Here is a 26,144-nt window from a genome sequence, read left to right on the forward strand (position 1 = left end):
GAACATGGAGCAGCCGAAATTGGAGGTGGAAAGTTCAGAACAAGCTTGTGGAGACTCTTTGCAAGAACTGAGCGAACCCTGTATTTCAGACTGCAAGCTGGCTGGAGAAGCAGAAAAGCTGTCGTCCCAAAGGAGGAACGTTCCCCAACTTGGTCCCCTTTAGCGCTGTAGCTCCCAGAATCAAAGTGGCCATCGCTGGCTCTGTTCTCGGCAGGGTGGATGCAGAGAAGTGTGTAAACTGCGGGATGCTGAGCAGGTCTATTTCAGGCAGCAGGGAGGAGAGAGGTGAGCATCTTGTCCCCTGCCAAAGACCGTCAGAAGCAGCAAAACCCGAATCCGCCAATGAAGAGGGATAGGTTGTGCTTTGGTTGTTTTTTTATTGGAGATTTCTGTCTAACAACCCCCCCCCCTTCAACTCTTTATCTTCATTGATTTCCATTTAGTCCCGCTCAGTTGTTGTGGCATTTCCCCGTCTTAGCTGATCAATTGAATTGATTTCCCAGCAGCTGGCAGTGAGAAGGGAGGGAAACCGGCTGACGAAACACGGGATTCCCCCTGTTCTCTTCCGCTCTTCTACCCCTCCCGGCTCCATTTCTCTGGAAATGCTCTGCCTTCTCTACCTGTTCTTTCTGATGGCTGCTTTGAACAAGCTTCTCCTTCCCAAGATCCACCCACTGATGCATACAGCCTTCTTTCCTTTGCAGAGGTGCTAATTAAGAGGGACGTCCCGAGGAGAGAAAGGCACAGCCTGGCGGAGAGCTGCAAGCATCAGTGGTTTAGGTCTCTGGCTGAGGGGCCAGAGGTTGGGAGTTCGATTCCCCCACGGTGCCTCCTGGACTGGGGCTGGACTGGATGATCGCACAGGGTCCCTTCCAGCCCTGCCGTTCTGAAAGTATAATTTTTTTGCCCTTAAGAATGTGGAGATGATGGGGCAGAGCACATCACAGAGGTGGGGAAGGGCTGGGAGAACACCGTAAGCTACTCCCTTGCTGTTCATTTCCAGGCAGCCTCCGGGAAAGAGTTGATTTCCTCGATCTGCTGTACCGAAACCCCGGAAGGTAGAGTGTAGGTGAGCCGTAATCTCATCCGAAGCGGGAGCTGAGATCGAAAAGGAAAAATAAATCGTGCGCTGCCATGTCTTTGCCACACTTACAAACAGGATGTGTCACAAGCCTGAAATGGCGGATTTTACTCGGAAGGCAAGATTCGATATTCTGTTTTTACAAAAGCCAAGGCGCTAGTCCTTAAGGCAGTTATGGGAGTGGGGAACGATGGGTGTGTTACTTTGCATCACCCAGAGGGAGGAATGGACTGGATTTAGCCAGCCAGGAGCAAGGCTGCTGGAAGGAACAGGCTCTTCACGGTTTGACACCGCGTTGGAAGCGAAGAGATTTCCATTTTTGGTCAAGCGCTGAGTTCGAGTCCAAAACCACCCCCCTGCATCCCTCTGTAACCTATCACGCCCTTCCCCCACTTTTGCAGTTCTTACCTTTTTGGGGTTCAACACTCGGATGAGCTGCGTCACCGGAGGGCCACCTTGGCCGAGGACGATGGAGCTGCTGGGGGGCGAGAGGTCCGCCTGGAAGGACTGGGGCAAGAACAACAGAGAAGAGTTTGTTTTACTTTTTTCTATGACCCCTTAAAAATCCAGGGCTGTTTCCCTCCTCCCTTGCCCCAAAAGGGCCTGGGTTTCCTCAAACACTCATCCAATCAGGCTAAAAATAAAAATCGTATTATTTCACACCTCAACGTAAATATATTAAGGGCTGCTGATGAAGTTAGAATCAGGATCAGGTGAGAACCTGAATTAAGTTGGGTACATTAGGACTGCCATATCCACAGTTTCTCTTATCTACTGCCTGCAAATATTAAATACTTTTTTTAAAAACATAGGAATACGTATTTCCAAGTTATATGACTAGAACTGGCCACTAAAGGGAGCCAGAGACTATGATGATAGATAGATAGATAGATAGATAGATAGATAGATAGATAGATAGATAGATAGATAGATAGATAGATAGATAGATAGATAGATAGATAGATAGATAGATAGATAGATAGATAGATAGATAGATAGATAGATAGTGTTTCAATATCCGTGATTTTCAGCATCCATATGAGGGGTTTGGAGCCAGATAATTGCGGTCCTACCATATTATTCATTCCTCTGAATGAAGCTGAGTCACTAACGGCCAGAATATTTCACTTCTGGCTCACCCAATGGCATGTAATACTTTTTGAAACACTATGTTGTTGGGATAATTCTTGTATTAGCTCTATACTCTTCAGACACATAAATTTCCATGTATGGAAGCTGGACAGTAAAGAAAACTGACAGGAAAAATGTTGACTTTTGTTTGAAATGTGGTGCCGAAGGAAAGCTTTGTGGCTGCTCTGAACTGCCAGAAAGACAAATACGAGCAGGCCCTTACATCAAATTGAGCCAGAACTAGGTCTGGAGATTAAAAAAATGTTGAAACCAATGCTGTCCTGCTTCGGGCACTTCGTGAGAAGGCAGGATTCTCTGGAAAAGATAATAATGCAGGGAAAGGTGGAAGGCAGCAGGAAAAGAGGATGACCCAATACAAGATGGAGGGACTCCCTCAAGGAAGCCACAAGGTGGAATTTTCAAGAGTTGACCGGGGCTGTTGAGGACAAGACAATCTGGAGATCACTCCTTCATAAGGTTGCCATGAGTCGGAGGCGACTTGCTGACACATAACAGCATTTTTTTCCTTTAAAAGAACCCCAAAACTGTACCAAGCAAGTGGCTGAAATCTGGTGGTGGTGGTGGACACTATTTGCAACAATCTGGTTAAACTGTGACAGGGTGTCTACCTCACAGGCCTAATTGGTGGGAATTCGGCCACAATACAGTGGTGCCTTGCTAGACGATGATAATCCGTTCCACTAAAATCACTGTTTAGCGAAATCATTGTCTAGGGAAAAGCATTTCCCCACTGGAATGCATTGAAACCTGTTAAATGTGTTCCAATGGGGAAGAATCATCGTCTAGCGAAGATTGGCCATAGGAAAGCCGCTTTGCGAGCCGCTGATCAGCTGTTTAAATCCCTGTCTTGCGAAGTTTAGGTCCCGAAAACACCCGTTTTGCGAGCGCGGAGGGAGCTGTCAAAATCGTTGTCTAGTGAAAATCGGTTTGCGAAGCAGGGACCAAACATTGTCCAGCGAAATTCCCCCATAGGAATCACTGTTTTGCGAATCGCTATAGCGATCACAAAAAGTCAATGTCATGCGGGGTAACTGTCTAGCGAGGCACCACTGTATGTGTCTCCGGGAGACTCAATCCTTGGTGAGGATGAGGATTGATGTACAGAGCATGAGGACATAGTATTCTGGGAAGGCTGTAGGCCACTGGTGTCATCACCCAGACCTCACCTTGGGAACGGCCACTTGCAGAGAAAACCCAGGAACATCCTGGGGGGTTCGGTTGGATACCGTGGCCCTGATCAACAGCAAGGTGGGTTCCAGCGGGGGGCGTTCCATCGAGAATTCAACAAGCAGCCCATCCCGTTCATAGACGGTCATGCAGGACGAAGCCGTTTCTGTTCAGATGGGAAACAAAGGGGACAAGTGAGCGATTAACTCTATCCAACATATGCAACTGTGCTAAGGCATGTAATTTCTTCAGTTCATTTACTGCTTAAGTGAAACAGTAAAAGGGTGCATCTGAGCATGTGCCAAGTGCCTTGACCACATTATTCAGTAATCTCCAGCAGCCAGCCGGTCCATACACACCAGTCCACACATGGACTGTTTGAGCTTCCAGATCTGAGGTTTCTCCTTTAGAGTAAGCAAACCCTATGAAGCTTAGAGTCTGTCCACGCTGGCACATAGTTATGATGTACAGTGGTGCCTCGCTTTACGATTGCCCCGTTTAACTATGAAACAGCATTACAATGAACTTTTTGCAATCGCTTTTGCGATCGCAAAACAATGTTTCCTATGGGGGAATTTCGCTTTGCGATGATTAGTTCCCTGCTTTGGGAAACGATTCTTCGCAAAACGACAATTTTCCAACAACTGATCGGCAGTTTCAAAATGGCCACCGGGTAAACAAAATGCCCCCCCGCTGTTTTCTGGGACGGATTCCTCGCTGCACAGGCAGCGAAAATGGCCGCCCTATGGAGGATCTTCGCTGGACGGTGAGTTTACAGCCCTTTGGAATGCATTAAACAGATTTTAATGCGTTTCAATGGGTTTTTTTCTTTTCGCATTATGACGTCGATCTACAGCGATTTCGCTGGAACGAATTAACATCGAAATGCGAGGCACCACTGTACATTTCCTTGATTGCACTATTTGGCACAGAAAAAGACCTTGTTTGCTTGTGTTTCCACTTAAAATGATCCGTCCTTCCCCTTTAAGAGCTGTCCCGTATCTTTCTGGCATAGGTCCCGTATGGCATGCAATCTTTTTGGCATGATTCATTAAGATGCCAGATACGTAGCTCTTTGCTCTGCCTTCACAGACAGGTATCAAGAAATAAAATAGATGGCACAGAAGATAAGGGCCACTCAGGCACCGGCTGGATTGCACCAAATTTCACCGTGCTGACAAAACCATAGCTTCCTGAAAGAAAGGCAGCCGCCTTTCCTCTGCAGGCTAATTGATGACCTATGAAACTAACAAAGGGCCAGTGATGATTTTCTGCTAAGGGAGCGGGTGCTTCCTACCAGGAAAGAACATTTCCCCTCAATTCTGCAAATGTCAGTAGAAACGTTTTATTAGATTTCGCCATTTCTGCTTTGTTGTGCAACAAAGCTTCCTGGTCCTCCGCTGCCAAATAAAAATCCTAACTCACAAGACATTCAGACAAGGGGAAAAGCTTTGATTTCGCTCAAAGATGTTGCTGAACTAGAATGCCCATCATTAGGCAGGCTCACTGGGGCAGATGGGAACTGGAGCCCAACCACGGCTGCAGGTTGCCGACCTCTTAATCCAGAAAATCAAAATAAAACTTGGCAAAACTTTAGAAGAGCCCCCCTCCTATCACAAAAAAAGGAAGCCTTGAGGGAAACAAAGAGAAGGAAGAAGAAATGGGTATATTTTCGGAGACAATCAGTGGGCAGAACGGAAGGACTGCAGATCATCCTTTCAGTGGCTGAAATCCTATTGCTGGGCCTAATAAGTCACCACTCGAGTCAGTCCCCTTGAATCATGGCCACTTACAGAGGAGCAGACTCCCCAGATTCAATGGGCCTACTCTTGGTTTGACTTACTCCGCTTAAGCAACAGGATTTCAGCCAAAGTGTCTCGGGAGGTACCCATACGATTGGAATAACAACTTGGACAGAGGCCGGACAAGTGGCTTGGTTGAACAACAACTCCCAGAATCCCCTGCTCAAGGATTCTGGGATTTGTAGGCCGTCAAAGTAATTTATCCCGGTTAAATTTTGAGATTATAGAAGGAGAAGCTCTCCCGGCCTTTTCTCACTCTATCAGACTCGCCGGCATCTCTTGCCTCCCACGTACCTGGCGGTGTTAGGTTGCCAAGCAAATCAAGGAAGGATCCCCCAGCGTTCGGAGCACTGTTGCTGGGCTGGACTGGGGAGGATTCCGTGGGTCCCCCAAGGAGGTCTAAGAGATCAAAGACCTAGGGAGAAACAAGACAGGATTGAAGAAAGCGAAATATCAGACTGCCAAGGAGGCCCAGTGAGGAATCGAATTCCCAAACCACTGAGCTATGCAAATCCCTTTTTGGAAACTAAGAAGAAACTAAAACTCTTCTCTCCAGTTCCTCTTCTCTTTCAAGCAGTGGGATCCCAAGGAGGAGAATGGCTACATATAAATACTGTAGGACCCCCGTATCTGCTGAAGATCGGTTCCAAGCCCTCCTCCCAGCAGATGGAGAAAAACATGGATAATAGCGAACGCTTTTTGGATAGCCAATACTATTCATAGCATGGTCTCTGGCTCCCTGTAGTGGCCAATTCTGGTAAGTTTGTCTTTAAAACATATATATTTTAGGATTTTTCTTTTAATATTTTTAATATTTTCAGACCGCGGATAAGCGAATCAGGGGATATTGACGCCAGTCCTTTAGAGGCGTGGACCCCCCCACCTGGTTGGAAGATTCCGGTGGTTTTTTGGTGTCCCCGGACGGTGCCACCTCCAGGGTAACCCCCTCTCTTCCATTCTGTTCTTTTTCACTCCCTTCCTCGCTGTTACCCGATTTGTCTGCCAAGGGCATCTTTTCCAGAAGAGACGCTCTATCGGAGGAAAACGGGGAACAATGAGTTTCTCCAGGTCTAGCGGAGCTTTTTTAAACCATCGTTTTCGGTATTTTAAAGATTAAAAATCATAACCCACAAAAGATGTCATGCTATAGAAAATCAAATAAGATCACTTTAAAGAATCACATTGCTCGCTTCCTACCTTTTCTTTCCTGCCTTCATGTAACATATATAATAGACCTTGTCTGCCTCAAAATGAAGGAAAGAATAAATACAGTGGGGTCTCTACTTAAGAACTTAATCCGTATTGGAAGGCGGTTCTCAAGTTGAAAAGTTCTTATGTTGAATCTACATTTCCCATAGGAACGCATTGAAAACCATTTAATCCGTATCTGCTCTTTTCCGTCCATAGAAACTACAGTGGAACCTCTACTTAAGAACTTAATCTGTTTTGGAATGGTGTTCTTAAGTTGAAACGTTCTTAAGTTGAAGCAAAATTTCCCATAGGAATGGGCTGAAAACCAATTAATCCGTTCTGGCTGTTTTTTTGTTATGTAGAGGTGCGTTTGTACATTGAAGCATTAGTTCCCATAGGAACTAATGCAAATCTGGTTAATACGTACTCTACCACTAGGGGGAGAATTTTTTTTAACCTAAGATGACCTAAGGTTAAAAAAAGAGCAGGAAAGATTTTTTTTCCCTGTTCTTATCTTGGATTTCTGTTCTCAAGCAGAAGCATAATTTAGCAAATGGAACTGTTCTTAAGTTGGATTGTTCTTAAGTAGAGACGTTCTTAAGTAGAGACCCCACTGTATGTAAGAAATAATTAATAAAATAAAATCAATTTATTGGGGGGAGAGCTAAGAAAACTGGTTTAGCGATAAGTGAGATATTCAAGTGGTTTCACCCGTTCCATTCCCCTAGTGGATTTCCATGCCCAAGAGGGGGATTTGAACCCTGGGCGTCCAAGCCCTAGTTTGTCCTTCGGTCCATTATTATACCACACAGACGCCACAAAACCAAGCCATAAATAAATAAATAAATAAATAAATAAATAAATAAATAAATAAATAAATAAATAAATAAATAAATAAATAACTATGAGCCGCCAAGTTTGTTCCTCTGGGCTAACTTCTGTTGGTGAAGAGTAGATCCATTTAATCAATGAGATTTACCTGGGTGTTGACCTCACATTTGGCAGTTGATCTAATACTTAATCCCATATTAAGTCACAGTTACAGTAGGCCCATAGAATCAATGGCATTTACAAAACCGTTGACTCACCCAATCTCTACTGATTCAATGGGCCTACTCTGCTTACATTTTATTACTGGATTCCAGCCAATGGGTCTACTCTAGTAGGTATTAATTCAGGTATGGCCTTTGATCTGCAAAAAGGTCATACAAGTGTTTGAGTAAATGCTGAGCTTGTAACATTACAGTGAAAAAGAACTTTGTGGTATTCATTCCTTTTAGGCAAAGAGGCCGCCATCATCCTCATCCTCATTCTTGTTATTCCTGTCTCACAAGTGATTCCCTGCATGGTGCATTATTAGCATGTTGCATTCAATCACAACAACTAGGAAAATAATGGGAAAGTATCTGTTTCCCTCTAGTGGCCAATTCTGATATTACACCTTGGAAATATAAAAATATAAAACACAAAACCAAATACAGTAGTACTTCTCTCGCCGCTTAGGATTTATAAGAGAGTGGCAGAAAACCCGGAAAAAATCCTGTCAAAATGCTTAAAATGCTATTTAAAAGTTCCTTTTGAAGCTAACTATCTGTTACTTGTTATGTCCAAGTAGCTTAAGTATTGTTTTTCACATCTAGGTAACTTTGAAACTGCTATTTTATTCATTTCTCAAAAACAACTAGCTACTTCTAATTAATTCTAAGCTCAGAGTAAATACATTTACAAACAACCTGGGGTCAGATGTTTGTACACGGACGCTGAAGCCTGGAAAACGTCATTTTTCGGATCCACTGCCGACAGGAGCAGGTTTTCCATAAAGTCTTTAACCCAGGCGTCGAAGCGCCCAAATCCTGCTCCACCTGCTGCCTCACGACACGGAACACATTTCCCATTTCGCACCAGTTTCATGAGGGCCTCTACCGCCCACCTGGAGAAACAGAGCAACTGGCTTTTCCTGAATACCTGAGGTGGTCATATTTCCGGAAGAGCGCGTTGTACTCCACGGCCCGCTGCTGAAGCTCAATGTCGTGACAGCTACAGTAAATGGAAACCAAACTCCGGATGCGGCTGGCAGGGGCCACAAGGATGAAAGAAAGAAATCGAGAGGAAGAGATGCTGATTTATTCATTGTTTCATTCGTTTTCTCTCTCTCTCTCACACACACACACACACAGAGCACAACATCCACCTCAAGCAACTCTATTTCATCCAGCTCTCTGCTGTCCATTTCTGGTAACATGAAGTGGCTAAATAAACTAGCCACTTCAGGATGTTGGCAAATTGAATACTTCCTCTGCTTCTCTGCAGAGGGGCAGAGGAAGTGAAATTCTTATCATGATTTTACCTCTGCTAGACTATTACTGATGCATTGAATTACACAGATTAAATTTTTAACCATCTTTTTTTTTGCCTCATGCCGATCCTAAAACAGCCCGCAGTCATGGCTTTCAAACAGCACTTCATGAAAACCTGAAGAATTATTTTTAATCTAAGCGATTCAGCACATCAGCGATAGGCCAGTACAGGCAAAAAATAATAAGACCTGTGTTTAAGCCACTATATTGCCCCGAAGCTGACTGGATAAATACTGAGCCAGTCACATTCTCTCTCTTTCTGAGCTTGTCCTACCTCACACGCTTGTTGTGAGAATAAATTAGAAGCAGGGGAAAGCCGCCTGCATCACCTTGGGCAACCAGTATGCCTGGAGGAAAAGCGTAAAAGCAACCGATAAACAATTAGAAGCAGAACATCTGAGGTAAAAACTACAGAAGGAAATGTAGGTTATGAAGTGCTCTAGTTTCTAGCACAGAAGTGGGGCACAACGCAGGAGGAAAACGACTCTGATTCAAGATGGACAAAGGGCTGGGATTTAGGGAAACACATTTAAAGAATGTGAGAGGGTGAGAGATAGCATCTCCTGGAGGGGGGGAATCCACCCAACTGATTTGAGTTTCAGCAAACATTTCCACCTTCTGGCTGACAAAAAACGGATGCATCCGTTTATCCCGAGTTCAAACAATTTCCTACTCTATAAATGCAGTCTAAAGCATCCCTCAGAACATTTTTGGAAGTTTGACCTCCAATAATTCTTCTTCTCTGCTCTCAGGAATACAGTATTTGGGAAGGGCAAGCTGATGCTCCGTTCTTGCAACACAGGAAGCCGGGACTTTGTGAGATTTGATGTTGGCCTCCACAATTTATAGTTTTGAGACCGATGGCCAATGTCCGGCCATCTCACAGGCGAGGAGATGTAGGCATGAGAGACGGAGGGGCTGGAAGGCCGAGGGGTGTGGGAGATGGCGGACATGGGCTCACTTGATGGAGTTGCCCCCAAGGTGGGTCCCAAGCTTCATGAGGGCGGTGAGCGCATAAGCCCTGGTTCCCGGCAGGGAGAAATGAGACTGAAGCACCCGCTCCAAGAGGCTCAGAAGGTCTTCGGGGTCCACCTGCAGGAGAAAAGCCTAAAATGGACCACGCTGTAGGATCATTCTTCTCGGTCCTCCCAGAGTGCAGGAGATGCAACCATGGGCTCAAGGGACAGGAAGCCAGATTTCGGTTGAATGTCAGGAAAAACTTCCTAACTGTTAGAGCAGTATGACAACAGAACCCATGACCTCGAGAGGGGGGGGTTGGACTTGATGGCCTTACAAGCCCCCTTCCAACTTCACGATTCTATAATCCTCTGGGCAAACTTTCTCTTCTTCCTGTTGGCCCCCATAACGGCTGGCCAACCTTAAATTGCTGGCTCCATACCTGTTGAGCTTCGGCCTCTTTGCGGCTGCCATCCAACAGGAAGTGGCCGTATTCACCGATGCACCAGGTGGCCACCTGAACCAAAGCGTGCTGAGAAAGGGAAAGGAAAAAAAAATAAGATGGAAGGGGAATATTTAAACCCTCCACTCCTCTTTTTATTTTTCTAATTACCAAGGAGTCCAGAGTGGGGAGATTTAGGAGTAATTTCATTTTATTTTCCCAACACATCAATGGGGGAGAAGAAGGTATACCCACGAGTAAGCGGAAAAACAGAGTTGGCCGGCTTGCTCTTTTCTGGGCCTTGGTCGCCATCCGCTGGCCAAAGGAAGCCTTGCAGCTTCTGATTTTCATGGGATAGAAATATGGGTAAGTGAACTGCTGGCTAAGACATCCGGCTAAGGAGCCAGAGGCTGGGAGTTCGATTCCCCCGAGGTGCCTCCTAAACAGGGGCTGGATTCCATGAAGTGTGCCTGGGATTACAGCTTCACTCTTCCTCTTCTCCTGATTCTTCACCAGTTGGCAAACATGTCTTGTCTCCCAGCCATCTGAAAATCAAGCCCTGCGCTCCCTACCTGAGAGATGTCTCGGCTCAGAGCGTTGTACAGCTGCTCCACTGCATAGCTATGAAGGTCCTTGGCACCTCCGATGAGGTGGATGAGGTTGGGCACGCAGTCGTCACGCACGTAGGCGCCAGCCTGTCAAGGGGAATTAAAATGCAACACCTTGGGACCCTAGTATCCACAGGGAATCGGTTCCGAGCCCACTCGCGGATGCTGAAAAACACGGATAATAGAGAACGCTATACACAGCAGAGTCTCTGTCTCCCTCTAATGGCCAGTTCGGGTAACTTCGTCTTGAGAAATATACAGTGGTGCCCCGCATAGCGACGTTAATCCGTTCCGGATTAAGACATAAGAAATTTATTTGTCATTGCACTCACAAATGGGTGCAATGAAATGAGGTGCTCTTCCCCAAGGTAAAACTGGACAACACCACTACAAAAAAAGTTAAAATATACACAACACTCACCATACAAATATAGATACCCCGTTTCTCCCAGCAATTATGCAGAAACATCGCTAAACGGGACGGAAAAAGCCATAGGAATGCATTAAACTTGGTTTGATGCATTCCTATGGCTCCCAAACTCACCGTTCAGTGGAGTTCCTCCATAGGAATTTATGCGGATTCGTCATTAAATGGTGTGCTCGTCAAGCGAGGCACCACTGTATATTTCTAGGATTTTCCTTTTAATATTTTTTAATATTGAAGATAAGTGAATCAGCAGATACTCATCCCGTAGATAAGAGGGTCCTACTGTATTTCACTCTCCTCACAGCAAAGACGTTTCTCTACGGAGTCCCTTTCTACTCCAGTGAGGATTAAATAGGTGTCTTATCGTCCTCTACCATCCTGTAAACTGCCACAGGATTGACTCTTCCCTACAGGAAAGCATTTGGAACAGAGTGGGTGCCGTTGAACCAGGAAACTCAAAACACTTTCCCACACACACACAGGCCGAGGATTGGGGTTCCCATTTGATGCTAGAAACAGAACTTGGGGGCAAAAACATTAGAGTATTGAAAGGAAAGCAGGATTGACAGAGACTTCAAAAGCAGGGCAGGTCACATTTTGGAAAGAACATGGTTTCTTGACCTTTTCTCCAACGTTAAAAAAAAAAAGGTTTCTCGCTCCCATCGTCTTGGGGAAACAGGAGCTGAATAAAAGCCACTGACAGAGAGCCACTGGCTAGACCTTGGACTACCACTCCCATAAATCCTGGCCGGCACAGCGCGAGTGGTGAAGGCTTCTGGGACTTCTCGTCCAGGAACGTCTGGGGAACCAAGGTTGGTTGGGAACCCCTGGGCCACAGCTCTGTGACCCTCTGCTCTCGGTGGATCCTAGAGGGAAGCTTCCGGCCATTGCCCTCCATCTTACCATGGTGAGAACTCGAAGGGTGGTATCGATGTGCCAGCACTTGTTGGGCGCAAATCTGGAGAAGAAACGAGAACGTCTCAAGACCATTCCCCTGATGGATTCGTCTCTTGAGGCCAACCGTTCTCCTCTATAGCACCCCCTGCTGGCAAGGACCGGATCTCACTCACTTCTCGGCGGCCAGGAATATTCCGGAAACGCAGTCCGACTTCAGCTCTGGGGCGCAGTCCTCGAGGAAGGCCAGAAGTTCCTTAATGGTCGTTTTGACATTGTTAGGGTTGACCAGAGCTAGGCTAAGCTGCAGGGCACGCCTGAGGAGAAGAGAGACCCGAGTTATTCTTCTCTGTCTCCAACCCAGCACCCTCCCTTCATGTTGGGCTACAACTCTCCTAATCCAACATGGCAGGAAGGCAATGAGTTAGGGAAGCTTGCTCTTGATGGTGGAACTTATTTGAGATTTTTCTTCTTCCTTTTCCACCTCTTTCTCTCACCTCTTCACGGTTGTGTCAGGATCACTCAGGCAGGCTAGAACTGTGTCTCGGTGTCTCTGGACTGCACTGTTCTCCGTTTGCAACAATTTCTGGAGAGACGTTAGAGCCACATACCTACAAGAATGATGACCAGCCCCCCGAAAAAACAGCTTTATTTGGATTTCTGGTGGAAAAAATAGATGACAGCAATATTTAAAGACGTCAGTACGGTAGGACCCTGATACCCATGAAGGATTGGTTCCAAGCACCCTGTGGATACTGAAAATCACAGATAATATTGAATGCTATATATATATAGCATGGTAAAAGGGGGAAAAAATATTTCCACATCACTACCAGAACTGGCCACTAGAGGGTACCAGAGACCATGCTATGCATTCTTCACCAACAAGAATTCATAGCACACGTCTCTGGCTCCCTCTAATGACCAGTTCTGGTAATACATTTGAAAACATTTTAATTGATTTTTTTTTCTTTTAATACTTTTCGACCATGGATAAGTGAAACTGTGGGTCCTGATTCCATGGATACTGTGGTCCCACTGTTTACATTCTGTAAGAGCCCAGCCAGCTTTTAGCAGATCAAAAGGCTGAAATTTATCAGGCCTTTCCGCCTCATTTTCAATTTTGGATTTTATTTTTCTTACCTGATATTCCGATCCTTGTTAAGGAGAAATCGCCCGAGGATATTTATGGCGAGAACCTGTGTATTAAAAAGGAAAGTGGCCTTACTTCCTCAGAAGGTATAATCTACAGCAACGAGAAAGCAAAGGATGATCCGCAGAGCAACAGACCGTGCTAAGAGTAATCAGTGGAACTCCAAGACTCTTGATTTTTACTAGACCCAAAAGGGTTTTAGGGAATGGTGGTTGTAGGTTTTTCTGGTTGTTGGCCGTGTTCTGTGTTATTTAGGGCACTCAAACGATCCTGACAGCAGCCTTTGAGAAGGGGAGAGATAGCCTGAAACTGGACAGCGTGGTAACTGTGTTGGGCAGCTTCCCGAATGATGTATCCCTAGAATCGAGTTGTCCGAAAAACAAGACTGAAAAGAGAGAGGAAGAGGCTGGTTTCAAACAGACAAATATTGGCTTCTTTATGCCACAAAATCCTGCCATACCCGCAATCCACTGGTTGACCGTATACTCATGATCGTCAGAACCGCTTCATACAAGATGGCATTGCCCACATTCCGTGCCGTCTCCGTGTTGGTGGCTACCTGGGAGCAGACAAACGAAGCACCAGTGCACTCATTATGGGATGCCCCTTTCCTCCCCCCCTCCAACAACATGTTCATCATGGCATCTTTCCACCCTCTTCTGTTGCTGCTGAGCCAGAGACCAATACAGGCTGCTTTCAAAGAATAAATCTTGCCTGCCACAGTTGTTTTTTTTTTCAGAAGGTGTGTTTTTATTTTCACCTGCCAGTCAAAAACCTGCAGACACCCTGAGGTTTGTATGACAGTAATGATGTTTAAACCAAACGACAAATTAGAGGCTTAGGACTCCAAATGATGATTGCTAGGGTAATCACCAGGTCAAACTGTCAGCTGCTAAAATGGATCTCGGGCCACAAAAAGCTCATGCCAAATAAAACCAGCTAAGCTTTAAGCCATCATAAAGCTATTTCTCAGTTTTGCTGCAACAGACTTTATATTATATTATATTATATTATATTATATTATATTATATTATATTATATTATATTATATTATATTATATTATATTATATTATATTATATTATATTATATTAAACATTATAAGCCGTCTTCAGCCCTTTTTAGAAGAAAGGAGAATAAATATGTTAAATCAATAAATAATACAAGTAAATTAAAAAAGAAAACTGATTGCCAATGCCAGTCAAAACAATCTACGTGATAAATCTAAAGAGTATCTAGTGATCTGTTCCATAAGATCCAGAACACGCCTCCAAAAGATTAATCAGAACATGGGCGCCATTTTGTTCGGTGGTCCTCCAAAGTCCTCCAAAACGTTCTCACCCTCTCTGCCGCCTACAACACTCTCTCTACCCAACGCCCATCTTCACCTGAGCCAAAGAGTCATTCATGGCTTCACTGGTGTCTTCATTGTCTTGCCCCAGAATCCTTAGCAGCCGCAGGATCTTCACCTGTGAGGGAGAGATGGGGAAGGTGATAAGGTATGGGAGCAGGGATGGCTCAGAGAGGAGAGCAGTGGTACCTGACCTCGGGTGCCCAAATGTTCTTGGCCTATAACTCCCAGAAGTCTCCACAACTAGCTGGTGCTGGCCAAAATTTCAGGGAGTTGTAGCCCAAGAGCATCTGGGGAACCTACGTTGGGTTTAGAGGGAGGAGGAGGAGGCAGAAAAGTGGCTTGGGAAGTTGACATGAAAGAGAAGCAAACCTTAGCGCACTTGTCAACGCAATGGTTGAGTAGCCACCGTGTCCCTGGTGGGTGCCTGCTCCCGTTCTGTCCATCGCTGATTACCAAGGCCACCCACGTACAGGTGAATTCATGACCTGGTCATGAAGCTGTGTCACACCGTGAGATAATCTGGTCCATGGATGTGGTTCTGAGGGGTAGATGTTCTCCAGGTTCTGAAGAACCTGACAGATCCTGGGAGCTGCCGGCCAAAAAAATGTAACTTCCCCAAATTCTGTTTCCTGCCAGTTGGCCAGTAGAGTAGGCTACTGAAAGACCCCTGGTATGAATTAGGTGGTGCTTATTATTTTCTTAGAAGACCCATCTCCAGCTTCTCCCAGAGAACCACAAGACGGAGTTTTCAAATTCTCTGTTAATTTATTATTTGTTTTCTAAATTTTATTGGGGGTGGGTTTTTTTTTTGTTCCACATGGGATTTCCTCTTTGAGGGAGCCTAAAAATAATTTGAAATGAGGAGAAACATTTAAATTCCCTTGGACTGAGGAAAGAAAGAGAGAATCCAGGAGTTCATGAGAAGAAAGGCGAGTGAAAGGACAAGATCCGTTTACCTGCAGAAAAGGATTGCTGATTCCCGAGATGCTGTGATCGGGGGAGTATCCAGCCACCACCAGATTACGTAGCATGCCTACCAGATGGGGCACACACTGTGGGGGGGGGGAACAAAACAGAAGTGTGAGTTTCTGGATTTCCTGATCATAACATCCCATTTCCTGAGTCCTAGGAGCAGATCTTTGTGGTGTCACAGGGAGAAGGCAGGCACCAGATGGGAAGACAGCAATCACTACATGGGGATTTGGGCAGTTTCTTGGACTACAGAGCCCAAATTTCCCAATTCTGGGAGTTTTCCCCGATTGAGAGGCTCTAAATGTGGCTCACCTGGGAGAACGGCCTTGAGATTTAGCTCGGCCTAGCTCTGCCCAGGCTTCCTCTTCCTGCCCCAGTGTTAGGTGGGAAATTTCTTTCTGGATAGGAAGCTAGGTAGAGCTAGGCCTAGTTACGCCTCACAGTCTTCCAGTTAGGCCTTTCTCTCAGATAAGCCGTATCTAGGGTGTCTGCCGAGGAGAACCCTCAGAAGAGAGAAGTATAGAATTTGTCATCCAAGAAATAAAAAGAATTCCACCCCTAGCGGGTGCAACACAGGAGCCAATATCCTTACGCTGAACAAATGTGTTTCACAGGTCTACTCGGAAGAAAAGGCTCTCAGACATCAGTGGACCTTCCTCATGGACAGCGGTGTACAGAATTGCAGCCAACACTGGTATATCGACATCCTGTTTGATGTCAATGTGATATAACAACAGAAAAAAATTCTGGCAAAAACAAAAGAATTTTTTTTTCAAAAAGGGCAAAAGCATTGTGGCATGTTAAAGACTGCAGTGGTGCCTCGCTAGACGATGATAATCCATTCCACTGAAATCGCTGTTTAACGAAATCATTGTCTAGCGAAAAGCATTTCGCTACAGTGGGGTCTCTACTTAAGAACGTCCCTACTTAAGAACAATCCAACTTAAGAACAGCTCCATTTGCTAATTTTTGCTTCTACTTGAGAACAGAAATCCAAGATAAGAACAGGAAAAAAAACCTTTCCTGCTCTTTTTTTAACCTTAGGTCATCTTAGGTTAAAAAAATTCTCCCCCTAGTGGTAGAGTACGTATTAACCAGCTTTGCATTAGTTCCTATGGGAACTAATGCTTCAATGTACGAACGCACCTCTACATAACAAAAAAACAGCCAGAACGGATTAATTGGTTTTCAGTCCATTCCTATGGGAAATTTTGCTTCAACTTAAGAACGTTTCAACTTAAGAACACCATTCCAAAACGGATTAAGTTCTTAAGTAGAGGTTCCACTGTAGTTTCTATGGACGGAAAACAGCAGATACGGATTAAATGGTTTTCAATGCATTCCTATGGGAAATGCAGATTCAACATAAGAACTTTTCAACTTGAGAACCACCTTCCAATACGGATTAAGTTCTTAAGTAGAGACCCCACTGTATTTGAATGCATTGAAACCTGTTTAATGCGTTCCAATGGGGAAGAATTGTCGTTTTCTAGCGAAGATTGGCCATAGGAAAGCTGCTTTGCGAACCGCCGATCAGCTGATTAAATCGCTGTCTTGCGAAGCTTAGGTCCCGAAAACACCCGTTTTGCGAGCACGGAGAGAGCTGTCAAAATCGTTGTCTAGTGAAAATTGGTTTGCGAAGCAGGGACCAAACATTGTCCAGCGAAATTCCCCCATAGGAAGCACTGTTTTGCGAATCGCTATCGCGATCGCAAAAAGTCAATGTCCAGCGAAAAAACTGTCATGTGGGATAACTGTCTAGCGAGGCACCACTGTATTATATTTTAATACTGTATAAGCTTTCATGGACCTGATTAGCCCATCTCTGCAGACATGTGAACTGGAAACCAAATTAAAATTTCTGTAAATTTGCTGTAATTGTTTCTGTTTATGATTTGTGCAGTAAGGGGGCCAGTTTTCCTCCCACCCACACATCTGTCTGGTGGTCATGCCTGCCATGGGTGGGGTCTGCCGACGACTTCCTTGTGAGTTGCTTTGCTTTTAATCTGTACTTTATTAGGGTTTATCTTTGCTAATCACTCTGAATGTCTTTAGACAGGAGGGAAATGGCTCCCCCACCTTTGCCAATATCCTACTTGTCTTCACAGGATGAGGTTTTCAAAATATTTAAGAGTTGTTTGTACCAACTCCACTGCTTTCCACCTGGTAAATTTCCATAGATGAGCAGGGATTCGAACCCAGCTCTCTTGAGTCCTAATCCATCGCTCTATCTGCCACGCCACGCCAGACATCCACGCTCAGTTTTAGTCTTTTAAAACTGTTTTTAATTGTTGGTCTTTTAATAGGATTGTGTGTTTAATTGCATTTTTAACATGACATTTTACCTATCAAAGTTCTTGAGCCTTGTTTAGCAAGCTGACTTGTAAATCTTTGAATGGAAAGAGAGGCAGGGTTAAAATGAATTAAAAGGAGTAAAGTTTGGGCCTTAAATAGTTTGGTTCTTCCGAAGTAGAAGTGAACTTCCAGGCATTTCCAGCTCTGAAAAAAAGGGAACGGTGAAGCTCATGAAGGTCAGGAATCAGATGAGAAGGTGTCTCTTGAAACTGTCAGATGTGTAGACTACAACTCCCAGCTGGTGGGCATTTTGGGAGTTGGAGTTTTTTTTAAAAAATACCCTTTGTCTCAATTCTGCTTAAACCCAGAGGTTGATCCACGTGAATCCAGATCCTACCTTGCAGAAGCGTTCCAGGGCCTGAGGGTTTTGTTCACACATCTCTGCAATTAACATTATACAGCCGTGTAAAATGCCTGAAGACAGACAGACAGACAGTAATTGTCTCTTGTCCCCATGAGTTCCAAAGCTTAAAAAGTACTAATTTAATTTCTGAGCTGCTGCCATCCACATTATTTAGTTACGAGCCAAAAGAAGCTCAGTTAGGTCCTCTGGCATAACGCAATCACTGTAAATCTCAAGAGGCGCACGGCTGCAAATTAAGTTAGCACAGACATTTGCTGCATCTATGTCGCAATAAAAACACAAGACAATTTTGGCCAAAGTAATTTACAGCACCTCCAAAGGCAACTCCTAATTTCCCCCTTTCTGAAACGGGAAATAAGAAAAACTGCAGCTGTGGTTTTGATTGGCTCTTCACACGAAAGCAAAGAAAATGTTTTGTTTTTATTTAATCTAAGTGATTCAGCACATCAGCACAGTAGTGATCTAGCAGAGGCAAAATAATAATAATTTCACTTCCCCTGCCCCTCTACAGAGGAGCAGGGGAAGTGTTTAATTTGCCGATATCCTGAAGTAGCTTGTTTCTTAAGCCACTTCAGGATACCATAAATTGACAGCAGAAGGAGCCTTGGTAGTTTTGACAGCTGCAACGGTCTATTTTGGTCTATTTTCAGCGATGCCGTGTGCTGGAAATGGACCAACCTAGAGTGCACGTACCCACATTTTTAAAAAAGTGGAAGCCAGCGTTGGAGTGCTCACCACCTCCCGAGGTCATGACTTCCACTGTCATACTGCTCTAACAGTTAGGAAGTTTTTCCTGATATTCAACCGAAATCTGGCTTCCTGTCATTTGAGGTTGTGTGTCCTCCACACTGGGAGGATTGAGAAGACTGATCCTGCAGCGTGGTCCATTTTAGGCTTTTCTCCGGCAGGTTGACCCTGAAGACCTTCTGAGCCTCTTAGAGCGGATGCTTTAGTCTCATTTCTCCCTGTCGGGAACCAGGGTTTATGCGCTCACCACCCTCATGAAGCTTGGGACCCACCTCCAGGGCCGCTCCATCAACTGAGCCCATGTCCACCATTTCCCTTGACCCTTGGCCTTTTTAGTCCCTCCTTCTCTCATACCTGCAGTGTTTTTCTCCTCTCCTCTCCTTTCTAATGATACGTTCAAAGTAGAATAGCCTCGGTTTCATCATTTCAGCTTCTACTGACAATTGAGGCTCGATTTGATCTAGAATCCAGAACGCTGACCATTCCAGCTGCTTTTCAGCAAAGGGAGGTGGTTCTCAGACTGAGTCAAGAAGTATTTCAGTAACCAAATATTAGCCTACAATTTTTTCTAGATGTCCATGTTTGGCATCAGACTAAAAAGCCAGAGGTGCTTACCATGACTCGAGTCAGTCAATAGCTTCTCCCCAAGTGGAATAAACACATCTGTGAGTTCCGGCACCTTCCGGATAATATGCACAGCACAGACCACAGCCTAGTAGGAGAGCAAAAAAAGCAAAGGAGATTTATAAAGAGGAGAGGGGTTGGAGCAGGCACGGATTTGAATAAGAATCTCTGATGCTGAAGTTCTGGTAAAAGATCAGTGCCTTTGAGCATGTGCAGAGTGCATTTTCTGCAGAACAGCTGCACCCTTCTGGAATGAATGGCAAGACCTCCCAGGCTTAATTTATAGCCTGCCTTCAAACAACTAAAACAAGACATGATTCTGAGCATGTGCAGAGCACTCCTCTCCTAACAGAGTCTACAGACCTGCACTTTTTAATCTAGTGGCAAATTTGGAAGGGCGGACATACCCAGAAGGCGACAACGGGAATTGGAGAAACCGTGACATAAGTTTGCAGAGGGTGGGGTTTGTACTTAGGAGTCCTGGGTTCAAACCTCTGCTCAAAGGGGGAAACTCACTGGGCGTGTGCAGCGACGGTAATCCGCTCCCGGAACCCGTCTTGAAAAGACTAGGAAGGCCGCCAGGCGTGGGAAGAGACCGGATGGCCTCCGAACAACCGAGAAAGGACCTGGGGAGGAGGGAGTCGACGGGCAGGATTCTCAGGCTCCCCGCTTAACACTTCTCACCTTCCTCCGTACGGAGGTCTGTCCCCCTTTGGCCAGCTGGGCCACTTCCCCGGCCAAATCCCGAAGCATGGCTGCTGAGCCCAGGGACCCGAGGGTGGTGAGGGCCAAGCCCTGAACCCAGGAGCTTGAGTTCAAGAGATCGCTGGGTGGGAGAGAGATTAAAAAACAGGGATGAGGACGGAAAATAAGACAATTCTCAAAAGCGCCACTCCTGCCCTGCTTCCTTCTTTAAGGCACCCAAATCTCCTCTGTCTCTCTGATCTTCTATTCCCACCCCCTTTTTCCCTTCATGCACCCCATTTCCCCACCCTCCCACCTAATTTCCGTATTTCTTTTACCAATACAGGTATTGGACGTCGGCACTTTTCCACCGAGGTTGGAAAAGTCTTTTAGGCAACCCTAATCAAGTCAAAAGTCAAAGGCCCAACGTTCAGTTCCCTTGAGGGGAAGCTTCCCCTGATTTTTCACAACTCAAACTTATTGTGTACAAGACGTTCCACCTTATCCGCGGGATCTGTATCTGCTCAGGGACTTATCCACAGTCTGAAAATATTTGCAAGATTAAAAGAAAAATCCTAGCCATAGATATATTTCTAAATATGAAGTTACCAGAACTGGTCACTAGAGGGAGACAGAGACCATGCTATGTATAGCATTGGCTATTATAATAGGGTTTGCTATTATCCGCGTTTCTCAGCATCTGCCAGGAGGGAGCTGGGAACTGATACCCTGATAATATGGACCAAGACAAGAAAATAATTATAAGCAAACCCATGTAACACAATTTTTGACAAGCATGAATTAAATGTAGAAATAGTGAAAACTAATAAAATGTTATATATTAAAAAAAGAATATGGAGGTCCATCTGTAGATCTTTTTGCGGCCCCTGCACAACCCATCCCTCCTCCAAAATTAAAAACAAATGCTCAGTAACCCCATCCCTCAAGGGATGTAAATGAAATTCTATGATGTTTTCAGGGTGCCCAACACTGTGTCCCCCCCATTTTAATTAAAGTAAAAACTGGCCACTAGAGGGCATCAGTGAGCTTTCTTATTTATAAAACACCTTTTTATAAGAAAAAAACATAGGGGGTGCCTATCTCCTCACTTCTTGATGCTATTGGTCAGTAGAAGGTGAGTGTCCTGCTTCTCGTCCAATAGGAGGGCGGCTCCGAGATAGCCAATCCTTTTCTCGTGGAATCGGTGGGAGGCAATGAGCTTCAGGCACTCCATCTTGGGGGGGGGGAACATGGCGGCAGGAATAACAAAACAAGGATTAAAGTATTCCATTTAAAGATGAATCAGGGCAAGGCTGTAACGTTTAATCAATTAAATGGGTTAAAGAGGCAATCCTGTATTATCCGTACAATACATTTTTAAACAAAAAATTTTAATTATTCTAAATCTAGACACTTAAAATGGCTTCCCTCCCCTGCTTCAGGAATGACACACACACCCATGTCCCTGGGGGAACTCAGCTGGAATTTCTACTGAGATGTTGTACTGAAATCACTCTTTCTCTCTCTCTTTTTTTCCCAGAAGCAGATAGGTTTGGGATTCTATATTTGGGGTTTCCATATAAATTTTCCACTGGAAGAATGCAAAGTCTGGGATATGGTGAGCGTTTTAAAGTGGCCGCTCACCGATTCCTGCTACCTCCTGCTGTTGCCAAGGTGGCTAAGAGTCCACCGCCAAAAAAGCACCCCATTAATTAGTGACTTCCAAATGTTCCTGTCCGTAACAGCTCTTTCTAGACTAAAAGCTGTGGCTTCCTTTTATTGAGTCAATCTCTTTCCCATAGGTCATCATCCTCTTTTCCTACTGCTTTCCCCTTTTCTGAGTCTTGCACGCAAGCTAAATCTGCTGAAATGTCTTCCTTTTATTTACAGAAAGTCCATCTTCCATTTCACGGAGACCCATCAGTCCAGACTTCTAATAAATGGGTTCTTTGCATAAAAACCAGAAGTGGATCAACATGTTTAGAAAGAAGCCTAAGAAGGGGTCCCAGAACCTGCTGGCGGCTTGGGTTGGCTCAAGGATTCAGGCTAAGGCCACGCTGGTCAGTGGCGGCTGGCCTTTAGGGGTATCTTGTATGGTCCAGAGGTGAGCACTGCATATGTTGTGGTCAAGGGGTTAGAGCGCCCAACTCAGATTGGCGAGACCCGAGTTCAAATCCCCACTTAGCCATGAATCTCACTTGAGCTGATCAAATCCCATCTCTAAGCTTCCTCCCCGATCTTGTGAGGAGAACGCGTCATGAAAAAAAAATACATGCTGGTGGAGAACGACAGCGAGGTGCCTCATGGCGGAGAAGTACCTGGCCAAAATGGGCAGGATAGCCCAACATGTAGATATAGAGTAATTTAGCTAAATTGGAAGCTCGGGTTTCAGATTCATCGCTTCTAAAAGCGCCACGAATCTTGGCACTTTCTCTTTGGATCAGTTCACGCTCCTCCGCCTGGGTCCGTGCACTTCGTATGGTCCGGATCAGGGCCGATAGCATGAGCGGCGCCTCTGGCATCCTGGAGAGAGGAAGGGGGAGAAATAAAAGGGTGTGGTGGGGTTGGATTCGGCCCACAGAGAGTATCTTCGAGTCAAAACTCTTTACAAACACCAATATTTTAGTTTAGGAGAAAATAAGACACAAAACTGCCTCGCAGACCTCACAGAGGGCTTGCTCTCCCTCCGTCCGCCCCCCACAATGAGGATTCGAACTCGAAGCTTCCTCAACCTAGAATGTAATGGCTTTGAATGCCAGCAATTTCCGGCTTAAGCACGGGAGGGTTGGACTACTTCTCCTATCTAGGCCATCGCCAAGATGGCCCCAGTCGATGGCTGAGGGCTTCCGGCAGGAAAGCTCTGTTCTTTTAATTGAAATTGCTTCATGCACCTTAATTAATACCCTGGGCTCTTCTCACAATTCAGCCGGCGGGAGAATGGTGCAGGATCGTATTTCCGTTTGTAATTTGGGTTCATAGTTACAGGCTGGTTTTCAAAGCACCCAGCCGATGTTGGCTCCGGTTCGCCAAACCGGAGCAGATTCGTAATGATCTAAATTCTCATTACAAGTACCATGATGATTTTTAAAAATATATATAAAATAAAATCCTTTAGGAGTCTCTCGTGAGATTCTCTACCTCAAGTTCCAAATAACTTGAAATGGGGAGGGGGCAAACAGCCTCCCTTCAGGTTGCAAAATCTGTTGAGCAGTTCGGCAAACCCACATAAAATCGGGTAAGTAAAATCCCGCACGCAAGGCACCAGAAACGGACGGCTTTTTGTGAAGATCTTAACCATGGTTCACAGCAACGACCTGATTTCTCCTGCCCCATATGTCACCGTTTTGGATCGAAAGAGGCCGTTCACGCTGTTTTTTTTTACCCCCAGCCTTCTCCTGCTCCCCCCATAGAAACCCTCCCTTCAAGGTAGGCCCGTACACGTCTGACTTCACGTTGTCCTTAGGCATAAAGGATTTTAAAGAATGCCAACCCAGGTTTCCTTTCTTCCCTCTTCGAGCAGATCCATGCTGAGCTCAGAAACGTGCACGGTTTGAATGAATTTGGCTCTTATCCGTAGAGAAGAGGGCAAGAGGTGTACAGGTAAAAACAAAATAGAAGTAAAACGAAAATAAAATAAGGAGACAAAAATATGGTGGCACCCTAAAGACCAGCTTTATACGCTTTTTTAATGTGAGCTTGTAAAGTTCGTCTTTAAGGTCCCATACAGTTTTCGTCTTTTTATTTGCTGTTTTATTTTTTACTTTTATTTTGTTTATACCTCTAATGCTTGCACAGACTAACACGGCTACCTTCTTCTACAACTAATTTTTTAAAAAAATTCTCCTTTCCATCCTTACCTGTCTAGAAGTCTCCTTTGTACGCTTTTCTCCGATCCCACAGCCCCAGCTAGTCTTCAGAAGCGGAAAGGAGAGGGGAGATCGGGCACGCTCCCTTTTTCACCCCTCTTTGGCTGAGTCAACTTCTTGTATTTCCGGACAAAGGCCGGCCAGCTATCCAGCCAGGTAAACTCACCTGAGCTTCTGCAACTCCCTGAGCCCAAGGGAGCCCTCTGCTGGACTGATGTTGGAAAAACACATTTCTGTTCTCATACAAGAAGGAGTGGGGCGAACAGAGGAGTTGTCAGGATCTGTAGGAAGAACAAGGGGCACCTCTTTTTAAAAGATCTAAAACAAATCTTTTAAGTTAAAGAAACCCACTTCCTTGCTAGAACTGTTCTTTTCCTCAAGGCAGGAATCCAAGTCAAAGCAGCTGATTACAATAACCAGGTTCAAAGAAACAGGAACGACAAAAGGGGAGAACCTGAAGTTCTAGAAGGTATAGTGAAAGCTGCTCTGAAAACACGAGGAAGAAACAAATCACCAGAAGTAGACAGAATACCGAAGGAGCTATTTCGAGGCATAGAGATTCAGTCTGTCAAAATTCTAGCAGGAATAGATCAACAAATATGGAAAACAGAACAATGGCCCAGAGACTGGAAATGTTCAAGAAATTCTGTACCTTGTAATCCGCAAGAAAGACAATGCCAAGATCTGCAGTAACTATAGAACCATTGCTTTGATTTTCCAAGTACAGTAAGTTGATAAAGCTTAAGGTGTTGCAACAAAAGTGTTTACCTTATATGGAGCAAGATACTGTATGCCTGATGTTCGAGCTGGATTTCGAAAAGGAAGAGGCACGTGAGATCATATTGCAAATACCCACTGCCTGATGGACCACACCAAAGAATTTCAGAAGAAGATCAGAATGGTCTGTGGCCATTCTGAAAAGAGGTCACACCCAAAGGGCCCGTTTCTCTTGACGCAGAGACCCGCAGAAAGGCCCGGCGGGGCGATGAATCCGAGATGGAAGGCGGAGAGTAGCCAAAAAACCCCCCAACTTTTCCCAGTTCCGAAAGAAGGTTCTTCCTCCGTTTCGCCTCCGTCTAGAGTTCGAACCAGGGAGGTTGACATGTTTTTGGCCCCCCTGAGTCCTGAGTTCAAGTCTTTCGCCCCAAGTCTGAGTCCCTATTAGAAACAAGTGTTTAGCCCCAGAAGAAAAAGGGAGGGGTGGGTGAGTACCAAGTCATGAGTTGCGCCCGACTCAAGTGGGGGGGGGAATGAGTTGTGGGGGAAAAAACAAACCAAGTCCAAGTTGAGTCGCCAGTGCGATTTCAGTCCAATTTGACAGAGCGTCCCATGACTCGAGTCCCCCACTTGTTTTTGCCCTCAGTGGAGAACAGAAATTATCCTTCCTTACACTGGTACGCCGTGCACTACAGGCCTCATCCTTCTTCCATTGGTCCTGCTGGCTGGGGATGATAGACTCTGTAGTCCTGTCTTGCCAGCAGGACGCCAGGGCGGGGATGATTCAAGGAAATAATTGCCCCCTCCCTGCCCTTCACAGGGTGTGAATTCATCCTGACAACATACTTTTTTGTCATTCGTGACTTGCAGGTCGTTGGTATGGCCGAGGCATTGGTTTTCCAGAGATGGCAGGAAGCATCATCCCAAGGGCAGGCTCACACAAACAGGTAGCACACCAAGTGATGTTATTCAGCAGGGTCTTCCCTTATGGGGAAGGTCCTCCTCCTTTATTTACCCCAAAAGGCCCCCTTTGCTCAGCAAAGATTCCCATTGCAAAATTAATTAAAACATTCCTTCTCATTGGTCCAGCTTCTGCTTTAGTCCTCCACTGGGCAGGAAAAATGTGCCCTGGGAATTTGTTCCAGTAATGTCACTATCCGTCTCCTCTTGATGAAGCACAGAGGCTTTATTTAAGAAAAGTGATTCATAGGTCTCGTCTTAATATTCCTTG

At 45.2% G+C, this 26,144-nt stretch overlaps 1 protein-coding gene across 1 annotated transcript; it reads right to left on the reverse strand.

The window, feature by feature from the left end:
- Positions 1–357: 357 nt before the first annotated feature.
- AP1G2 (adaptor related protein complex 1 subunit gamma 2) lies at positions 358–24,374 on the reverse strand. Its single transcript, XM_020809743.3, has 22 exons — positions 24,188–24,374; positions 22,649–22,853; positions 21,440–21,564; positions 20,331–20,472; positions 19,638–19,734; positions 18,249–18,325; positions 15,541–15,636; positions 14,619–14,699; positions 13,692–13,790; positions 13,222–13,277; positions 12,576–12,689; positions 12,255–12,395; positions 12,088–12,142; positions 10,722–10,844; positions 10,150–10,239; positions 9,712–9,842; positions 8,359–8,463; positions 6,086–6,233; positions 5,497–5,617; positions 3,400–3,566; positions 1,490–1,588; positions 358–1,098 (listed from the first exon to the last, which is right to left on the reverse strand). The coding sequence occupies exons 2-22, from the start codon at positions 22,850–22,852 to the stop codon at positions 994–996; spliced, it is 2,376 nt and encodes a 791-aa protein (XP_020665402.3). The 5' UTR covers position 22,853; positions 24,188–24,374; the 3' UTR covers positions 358–993.
- Between the last annotated feature and the right edge of the window lie 1,770 nt (positions 24,375–26,144).

Source organism: Pogona vitticeps, chromosome 6, assembly GCF_051106095.1.
Source record: "Pogona vitticeps strain Pit_001003342236 chromosome 6, PviZW2.1, whole genome shotgun sequence".
NCBI classification, from domain to species: domain Eukaryota; kingdom Metazoa; phylum Chordata; class Lepidosauria; order Squamata; family Agamidae; genus Pogona; species Pogona vitticeps.

Excerpts from the sequence above, each read along its gene's own strand:
- AP1G2 (XM_020809743.3), bottom strand. The coding sequence starts at position 22,852 with ATGCCAGAGGCGCCGCTCATGCTATCGGCCCTGATCCGGACCATACGA. Across the intron at positions 10,240-10,721 it reads TGAGCCGAGACATCTCTCAG|CACGCTTTGGTTCAGGTGGC; the intron begins GTAGGGAGCGCA and ends TCCCTTTCTCAG. Across the intron at positions 1,099-1,489 it reads GAGTGTTGAACCCCAAAAAG|CTCCCGCTTCGGATGAGATT; the intron begins GTAAGAACTGCA and ends TTTCGATCTCAG.